Source organism: Palaemon carinicauda, chromosome 14, assembly GCF_036898095.1.
Source record: "Palaemon carinicauda isolate YSFRI2023 chromosome 14, ASM3689809v2, whole genome shotgun sequence".
Classification (NCBI taxonomy): Eukaryota; Metazoa; Arthropoda; class Malacostraca; order Decapoda; family Palaemonidae; genus Palaemon; species Palaemon carinicauda.
The window spans coordinates 118,611,068-118,621,684 of NC_090738.1; the positions used below are offsets into that span (position 1 = coordinate 118,611,068).

Here is a 10,617-nt window from a genome sequence, read left to right on the forward strand (position 1 = left end):
CTCTTTTTATCCTTGATTTGTTTATGTAGCTACGGTAAAGTTGAATGTTTTAATTGTAATTATATTCCTTTGAAAATAATTATATCATCTTATGTGTGAATGTAAAAAATTGCCATGGTAGTCATAGCGCTCTCTCTCTCTCTCTCTCTCTCTCTCTCTCTCTCTCTCTCTCTCTCTCTCTCTCTCTCTCAACATGAAGATATGCTTAAGCCCCCATCTTTAAGTGGATTAGATTTACTAAGCCAGAGTCAATGAGGATATATCTAGGCACATCTGATTTTAATAGAGTATACCTGAGTTATATAAGCTTTCTACATGAAGAAAGTAGATAATTTACCGGATTGTGAGGAGAGTGGTATTTAGAACAATTTTTGTTGGGAGGAAGGATCGAAATAAATAGCTATAAACTATAAAAAATACTCTATTTATGATTAGAACAACATTCGATGGTTGGATGATAATGGCGACAGTAGAAGACAAAGCATCAATTTGGAAAAGCATCAAACCCAAAGACAGGAGATGAAATTATCGATGAATGATATTTGGAATTTGGACGCGCGCGGAAAGGAAGCTTTGCTTTTAAGGAAACACCACCATCAGTTAGAAACATTTCCTGTGAACGATGCCCGGTCCTGACTCGTCGTATTCATCTTTGGTAATCCACATGGCTTGGAAGGTGGACAGGGAAGCCAAGATGGAACCGCCGATCCAGACGGAGTACTTCCTCTCAGGAGGCGCGATGATCTTGATTTTAATGGTGGAAGGAGCTAGACCCGTGATCTCCTTCTGCATTCTATCGGCAATACCAGGGTACATGGTGGTGCCACCAGAGAGGACGGTGTTGGCGTACAGGTCCTTCCTGATATCGACGTCGCATTTCATAATAGACTGATAAACCGTCTCGTGGATGCCAGAAGATTCCATGCCCAGGAAGGAAGGCTGGAATAAAGCCTCCGGACACCTGAAACGTTCATTGCCGATCGTGATCACTTGACCGTCGGGAAGTTCATAGCTCTTTTCAAGGGATGTTGATGCGGCAGCCTGGGCCATTTCATTTTCAAAATCTAAGGCGACGTAGCAGAGTTTTTCTTTGATGTCTCTGACGATCTCCCGCTCGGCTGTGGTGGTGAAGGAGTAGCCTCTCTCGGTCATGATCTTCATCAAGTAGTCGCTGAGGTCACGACCTGCCAAGTCAAGACGCATGATGGCGTGTGGTAAAGCGTATCCTTCGTAGATAGGAACTGTGTGGGAAACACCGTCTCCAGAATCCAGCACGATACCAGTGGTACGACCAGAGGCGTAGAGAGAGAGTACGGCCTGGATAGCGACGTACATGGCGGGAACGGTGAAGGTCTCGAACATGATCTGAGTCATCTTTTCACGGTTGGCCTTTGGGTTGAGGGGAGCCTCCGTCAGCAGAACAGGAGACTCTTCCGGCGCAATTCTCAGCTCATTGTAAAATGTATGATGCCAAACTTTCTCCATGTCATCCCAGTTGGTGATGATACCATGTTCTATAGGGTACTTAAGGGTAAGAATGCCTCTCTTGCTCTGGGCCTCATCACCGACATATGCATCCTTCTGACCCATGCCGACCATCACACCCTGGTGTCGAGGGCGGCCCACAATGGACGGGAATACCGCACGCGGGGCGTCATCGCCGGCAAAGCCCGCTTTGCAGAGACCGGATCCATTGTCGCACACCAGTGCGGTTGCGTCGTCGTCACACATGATGAATTAAGGGACCACAGCTGGAAAGAGAACGTAGGACAGATCATGACTAATCAAAACCAAAAGTGAAGGAACTCTTTAGTATTATTCACATACAAGAAAAAGTGAAAAAAAAAATGCCTAAACTTTTACCCTTGTTCCTTGATTTCCGTTACAAATAATTTTGATAAATACTGTAAATGGTCATTATTAATCCCATTGTTATTTCAACTTGCACAAATTTGAGTCTTACTATTCATTCAGAATAAATCACCCAGTATTTACAAGATCCTATTTCGCCCACTGTAATGCACGCACGTAAAAGCATGCGCACACACACACACACACACACACACACACACACATATATATATATATATATATATATATATATATATATATATATATATATATATATATATATATGCATGAAAGTATACATTTATGATAATGCGGCACATTTTGGGGAGTGGAGACCAGTATTGTTATGATTATCATTATTATCATTTGCGTAAATGATGAGCACAGTTGTATTTATTGTCCATTCTGTGAACTGATCTTATTATTTTGGCAACATTGGGAATGTAGGCAAAAAGCTTTTTACCAACTTTTAAAAATGCTGCAATTTAATATAATCGTACTTAGTATTATTCTGCGCATCGAACTACTTTATTAATTGCAAAATAATACATCATGTTAAATAGGATCTGTCACTCTTGAATAAGACCCTTACTTCTTGAAGATTATTTTTCATAGTTACACTTTATTCGGATCTGTATCAAGATATTTTGTAATGAAAATATCACATAATAAAAATAAAAAGTAAATCTCAAAGTCGATATTATTTTTACCATTGTGAGAGGGGAGCCTGTTGGGAAATTCCTTAAAATAACTCTGGTAGTAAATACAACATCTAATCAATTTTGAAAATTGTTAACGCTGAAGGATGATTTGTTTCAAAATAGGTGGACAGATCCACTCCTCTTTTTTTATTCCATTTGGAAAATATATAAATGAGCTGCTCAGAAAATCAGAAAATGAATACTGTATTAATTTGATTAGGGAATGAAAGCTGAAGTTAACTGAAGGTCCTTTCGTTATAAGATTACTGTCCCTTACAGGTTTTGAATAAATTCTCTACTGACACTAACATTAAATTATAACTCGAGCATCTTAATAATGAAATATTAATATGAATATGAAATACAAAATCTAATATTTGTTTAATTGTTGGTGTTAACTAAGAGAAAAAGGGGGTCAATTTCCTTTTGTTTTATCTTTTTGATGGTAAAACTTATTTTGATATCATACATCAGTCACAAAAATATAAAAGGATGTTTAATAAAGCAAGAAGGTAATATACAAAACTTTTCCTTACAGATGTGTCATTTTGGAAGGGATATCGTCAAAGACCATTAGTGTACCTTTCTCGGCTTCATTTTCAAAATCTCAAAAATTTTCACTGATCAACTGGCTAATGTAATGTGGATAAAAATGGATGTATTAATGATCACCTACTGTACTTTATGTGTATAGGAAGCCCGGTTTGGGTTGACATCCATTCTGTTCACGACATAGTTTGATTAATATGTCGTAAAGATCGAAAAATAATGAACTACCAATCATCATTTCTCAAAATATTGACCATATAATTTGTTTCCATGTGAGTTTTGAAAATTATTGACCGAGGGGTTTCCCAAATCAGCATCACCATGGATCAAGACAAAGAAGAACTATAGACTGTTTAATGTATAAAAAAAACTCCTCTTAGGTTGTGATAAACAATCTTTTATCTATTAAGAAGACTCGCCATCAGATAACGCCTCAACCTTAAAATATTTTCAAAATGGGCTTTGGAATGCTTGAATGTTCAGCATACCGAGGAACAGATCTGCCACAGGCCATCAAAATGTCCATTAAATGAATTCCGTTCCCCCAGGCAATAAAAGACCATGAAAAGAGGAAAGTGGAAAGTGACGATGGTGATGATTATGATGTATGATGAAAGTGATGACGACAGTGAGATCTTACCTCCAAAGGCACACCGTCTCAAGCTCCCCTCTCGGCTTCGTCCTCTGGGTCGAACTGATGGCCAGTCTGTCTTGTCATGCCGTTTATTATATATAAGGACGCTTGGGAAACTTGCCCATATAAGCTTCAAGTGGCCCCAGGTAAAATGGAGAGCCCAAAGCTGGGGGAAGAGGGGGAGGGACTAGGGTTCCTGGGAGGTAGTGAGGCAGGGAGGTGGAGGAATTAGGAGTGGTAGAAGTGAGGTAGATTTAATGGAGGAATTGAAAGGGGTAAGAAGGATAAATAAGTGTGACATGGCTTGATAGGGCGAGAGGCAAATGAGATGACATGGCTAAATTTTAGTTGATAAGAAGCCGTGACGGATGTAAAGATTGAAATTTCCTTTAATAATACAAAAAAACAAAAAAAAAAAACAAAAAAAAATGTAAAAAAAAATAAAGAAAAAAAAATAAAGGCTGATTGCAAGTGAATGTGTTATTTCCTCTTAACGTTTTCCACAATTTTTCTCCCTCTTATCAAAAAATAGTATGTTGATATCATTACCAGTCTACATTATATCAGAAATTTTGTTGCAATACAAAATACATTGGTTTCTCATTATTACATTTCTTTCCGGTAAAATATTACTGGTTTATATATATATATATATATATATATATATATATATATATATATATATATATATATATATATATATATATACATATATATATACACATTTTCCTTCGTGTAATATTTCATACAAATGTCAAACCTGTTCTTGTGATATACTGGCTTTTATTGAAGATGCTCATTATTTTATCCTTGTTTTAAACTTGAAATATTTCTAAATATTCTATACCCATATGCAACTTTACGACATCCCCGAGAGGTGTTTGGTAACCGGTCAATTACCCCCTGGAAATAAGTGAAAAAACGAAAACTATACAAACAATCTTGTCCCTTATGAATTGCTTCTCTAAGGTCGTCTTTAGCGTGTATCCGACGACATTTCGCGGAAGTTAATTTGTTACTTATACGATGCCACGCCATCTGCTTAGGCTGTCATTAAATCTAAATTCGCCACGTTTGTGTTGTTAGACCCATTCAGGATGGAGAGTTCAGGCAGTTAAGATGATTTATACATGTTTTGACAAGGGGTATAATTAGCATTTTGACAACGGAGGGCAGTTGAAGGGCTATCGACTTAATCCCTTGTGACAGTTATTAAATCAGGCCCATTGGCGTTTGTCACAAATCTTTGGTTATGAAGATGACATTAATATTGTGTGAATCAAAAAAAGTATGTGGTAACATCTAAATAACCATAAGGATATCATCGAAATGCTTTCAGGATTTGGATAGATATTTCTGCAATGATATTAATAACAGCAACAGAATTGACCAGTTAATTAAATTACTCGAATGTTAATAGAATTAACATCTCTGGCAGCAGCCTAAAACTGACTTCATGGCATTAAGAAGTTTCAAAATTAAAAACTTTTTACCTTTCCTGTAACTATAATTCTATAAATGTTTGAAAATTGTTATTCGGAAACTTAATCCAGTGACAACCCAATCTTAAATAAGGAAATACCTTTGGGGAATTAGTGTTTTGAACTACTTATTTATGGAACATATAATCCATTCCTTTTACATAAGGAGAGAAAAATACAGATCGTTCCATAAGGTTCCATTATATGAGAGTTTACCTTAAGCAGGTTAAAATTTCACGGAATACATCATCATCATTACTATTATTATTATTATTATTATTATTATTATTATTATTATTATTAATTGCTACGCTGCAACCCTAGTTGCAAAAGCAGGATGCTATAAGCCCAAGGGACCCAACAGGAAAAATAATAAAAATATCAAAATAAATCTTCCATAGCTTTCATATATAAATCTTTCATATATATGGGTTTAATTTCACACGATGTTTAAGACTAAAACTAAGATCCAGAAATTTTCAAAACTTCAAACTAAGTTCTCTCTACTACTACTTCTTTGTCTGCATCGTTTCCCACCTTTATGTGGGGTCGATGTTTCTGGCCAGCGTTCTCCATCTACCTCTGTCCCACACTTCATCACCAGTTAATCCCTTTGATCGAAGGTCATCCTTGATACAGTCCATCCACCTTCGCTTTGGTCTCCCTCTCCTTCTCCTTCCATCACTCTCCTCCCAATATACTGTTTATCTCTTCTCATGACATGCCCATGCCACCTCAGTCTACTTTCTTGTATCTTATCTGTTAGTTTTCTAACTCCTGTGGTACCCCTAATTACTTCATTCCGTATCTTATCTCTTCTTGTCACCCCACACATCCATCTCAACATTCTCATCTCTGCCACATCCAGTTTCTTCTCTTCTTTCTTCTTTATTGCTCACGTCTCCGCTCCATACAACATTGCCGGTCTCACAACTGTCCTTTGTACTTTACCTTTCAACTTAACCCCTATTTTCCTGTCACATAGTACTCCACGCACCTTTTTCCAATTCTTTCATCCTGCTTGTATTCTGTGGTTTATTTCTGCCCCCAGATCTTCTCTCTACTACTTGATACCCGTTTATTAACCCATATTAGCTCACAATAAATTCTGATCCAATCCAAATTCTAATGGATTAGCCATCAGCAGTAACGTTTAATTGGACGTGTCTTTGAAAAATCGTTCATGTTTGTGAATAATCCATCTTTGTAAAAGTCATATCTTTTCACCCAGATAGATAGTGTGGGATTGTCGATCCTAAAATTACTAAACCATATCAATTGACGATTAACCCACGGAGTTCAAACACCAAACTTTGCGTTTATCTATTTTTGGTAGTTATCCAATTCAGATCCTGATTATATCAAAAGTATTGAGTAGTTTATTTTTGACCCCATGACCAATTAGCTCGGAAAAATTAAAAATTATCCCCAAAAAAAAAGTTTTGTAATCTTTCAAAACCAGGAAAAACCAATATCGATATAGGGGTAAAATCTCACTTTATAATCATGGTTCACTTTTTTTTTGTTTTTTTTTTTTTGTTTTTGAAATAAGCATGTTTTGTAACATGACTTGTACCCTGCAGTAAAGTGCGTCTTTTTTCTTCCTTTATGACGTGGTTAACTATGAACCCCGGGCTTCTAATGCTCACTGGCATTGCATTCTTTGGCAGTCATAACCGCTCCTCCCATATGGTAATTATTTGTTATTTCTGTGTAATTTGGTACTGTCAGTGTCTGGCAAGTAAGTGTTCGCTATTATATTGCACTGTACTGTGCTTGCGACTGTGCTATACAGTGTAGAAGCTTTTAGTTGAAGGGAGCAGTCATAGCTTATTTTTATCCTTATCGGATCGGAATTAGCAGATATCTGAACTTAACCAGTGTTAAAACTAACCATTAATCAGGAGCATGCCATTGTTTGATCCTTGAGCTCTCTCTCTCTCTCTCTCTCTCTCTCTCTCTCTCTCTCTCTCTCTCTCTCTCTCTCTTTATATATATATATATATATATATATATATATATATATATATATATATATATAGAGAGAGAGAGAGAGAGAGAGAGAGAGAGAGAGAGAGAGAGAGATACTGTATATATATGCCCGTAAGACGTCTTTAATACTAATCATCTTTAAAATTGCTTTCATTGACAAATTTTTGGTAGTGATTTTATATTGTTTTTCTTCTTTCTTCTAAAATACTTTCGTATTTAGGTTCCTAGATTTATTACTTGTTTGGGTGCGTGCAGGTATTAGTGTGCTCGCGCATTTGTGAGAGAAATACATAGAAAAAGACAGAGGACAACATTAGTTATCTAATACTAATGTTAAAAGCAAAGCTCATAAACTGTGACATAGTGTCCATAAAGATGACACTAATGTTACGCCCACATACCGTACTGTATTTCATAGGGGTGCAGCGTGTCGACTTCTTAAGGCACATATAATTGATTCCACAAAATGAAGATAGTTATATATAATATATATTAAAAATTACATACATACATGCATACACTACATACACGCACGCATACAAACATACACCGCCCCCCCCCAAACACACACACACACACACACACACGCACACACACATATATATATATATATATATATATATATATATGTGTGTGTGTGTGTGTGTGTGTATGTATATCTATATCTATATTCATAAATATAAATCAATAAATATACATACATATATATATATATGTGTGTGTGTGTGTATATATATGTATATATATATATATATATATATATGTGTGTGTATATATATATGTATATATATATATATATATATATATATATATATATATATATATATTACCCTTAATGTGGAAAGAGGGTTAGTGTATCGCCATGATCAGCAAAGCTGTACTAGTCAGGGCACCGACACTAGGTTGGTTTGCTACGAGCGATCAGACTAAAGTCTCCCACCAATACCAATCTGTAATGGCCAGCGCAGTGATGAAATGGCCAAACACCAGACATGAAATGGCCAAAAGCCAGACATGAAAAAGGAAATGTCTGAGGCCTTAAAATAGATGCATTAAGAGCAATGATCCCTCTATAATTTTAGTCGTCTGGCACCTTTTTAAACGTTATAAATGTATTCTGTGCAGTGTTCTTTCTGTAATTTAGGTCTTCTGGGAGCGTTTTCAACGTTAAAGGTGAATTCTGAGCAATGATTTTTCTGTAATTGTAGTCTTCTGGAAACGTTTTAAACGTTATAGATATATTCTGAGCAATGATCTTTCTGTAATTTTAGTATTTTGGGTGCGTTTTTAAATGTTACAGATGCGATACGAGCAATGAACTTTCTGTAAGTATAGTCTTCTGGAAGCGTTCTGAACGTTTGAACGAATTACAGTGCAATATGATAGCTTGCAATGGACTAGAAACGGCTGCATTTGCTGTTTTTTTTTTTTTTTTTTTTTTTTGTATTCATAACGCATATGGTACATAAGTACAATATTTTCAAAGTGCATAATGTTCATATTGGCAATAAACATTCTTATTAAATATGCGTTTTTTCTATATGAGTATTTAGTATTCACCTGCCTTTTCCCATCCATTGAAAATCTTCATAATAAGCAGGCCTCTATTCTTCATTTTCTTACCCAATTTTTCATCTCTGTACATTTTCTTACCAGAAGATAAAAGAGCCATCAAAATAGAATAGACCCTTGGAGATTTCCATATTCTTGAAAAAAATACCCATGAGTTTGTATAAGACAAATATAAATAAAGGATATGAAATATGTCTCATTTGTTGGAATATCGAAAAGAATAAATGTAATAATTCACCCGACAATGAATTTGCTTACGTTTTCGTTGGATTTTGGAATTACACCTTTGATAATATTTCATTTCATTTTGTGTACATAACAAACTGTTATAAATTCATAATGAGATATATCTGAGTTTGGGTAATTACTAAGTCCAATCTTCCCCTTCTCTCTTGAGTCATGTCTTTGGGTTCGTTGAACACTATGTGGTAACGTCCCTGACTGGTGATCGCCAGACTGGGGTTCGAGTCCCGCTTAAAAGTCGTTACTTCCTTTGGTCGCTGCAACCTCACCATCCTTGTGAGCTAGGGGTGGAGAGTTTGGGGGAACTTAGAGGTCTATCTGCCGAGTCATCAGCAGCCATTGCCTGGCCCTCCCTGGTCTTTGCTTGGGTGAAGAGGGGGCTTGGGTGCTGATAACGTGTATATATAGTTAGTCTCCAGGGCACTGTCTTGCTTGCTAGGGCAATGTCACTGTCCCTTGCCTCTGCCATTCTTGAGCTGTCTTCAAACCTTAAACCTTTAAACAAGAACCATTGAAACAGTAAGGCTGTATTACGAAGGTATATTATTAAATTAGAGAAGAAAACCATTGGTTCTGGGGAGATGAGGCCTAATAAAAACCTGATTCTTAATAAAAAGGTTTAGGGTGTATATACAAAATTAACAGATACAGAAATGCCCTGGAGAAAGCCTGCTCTCCACCTAAACTAGGACCATGGTAGACCAGGTAATGGTTGCTGATGACTCAGCAGGCAGACACATGGGCTCCCCAAACCCCTCAACATTGGCTCACAAATATGGTGAGTTTGCAGACACTATAAGATACTATCGAGCTTAAGTGGGATTCGAACCCCAGTCCGGCAGATCACCTAGGAGAGACGTTTCCAATAGGCCACCGCAACACTTAGGAGAAGAGAGATCCTACGAAAATGTGAATGAAAGAACGCACTGGTTCCGAAAACACGTAGGGTACTTATCAATGATTAGATGATGAACATTGTGAACAAAATTCCCCAAAAAGGTAGGAATACCAGATGAACAAGTCAACCAGAGAAAACAGCAACTATTCTGGACTATGTTTGAAAAGGAGGCAGTGATGATATATTATAACTATTTAAAAACAAAAAACAAAATATGATAAGGTCAGAAACCTACTTGGCAAAGGAGAAGAATGTTACCCGCAGACCACTTGAATAAGTGATAGAACTCTACTGAGAAACTGATAGTAGTCAAAACTACTAATGTATTTACGCTACGTCGAATCTATATTGAGAGAGAGAGAGAGAGAGAGAGAGAGAGAGAGAGAGAGAGAGAGAGAGAGAGAGAGAGAGAGAGAGAGAGAGAGAGAATTTGCTAATAAAGACAAAAATATTTTCGTCAGGAGGCAAAGGTTATGAAATTATATTTTCTTGTATACATTTCGAGTTTATAACCAAGATCACTAATGCCAAAATTAGAAAAGGAAGAAACCAAGATTTCCGTATTTCCACTGAAATTCAAACAATGTTCTCCTTGTAAAACTAATACGAAAGTCATCTGGTGGAGAAGGTTTTCAATCCGTTATGGAAGAGATAAAAAAACTTAAGCCAGTCAATAGAGAGAGAAAATTTTATTAT

The 10,617-nt window shown here is 36.5% G+C and overlaps 1 protein-coding gene across 1 annotated transcript; it reads right to left on the reverse strand.

Annotated features, from left to right (window-relative positions):
- Window positions 1–282: 282 nt before the first annotated feature.
- On the reverse strand, window positions 283–3,812 carry LOC137653642 (actin, muscle). The gene is made up of 2 exons (XM_068387216.1): window positions 3,742–3,812; window positions 283–1,751 (listed from the first exon to the last, which is right to left on the reverse strand). Exon 2 carries the CDS (start codon window positions 1,729–1,731, stop codon window positions 601–603), a length of 1,131 nt encoding a protein of 376 aa, XP_068243317.1. The 5' UTR covers window positions 1,732–1,751; window positions 3,742–3,812; the 3' UTR covers window positions 283–600.
- Window positions 3,813–10,617: the final 6,805 nt, after the last annotated feature.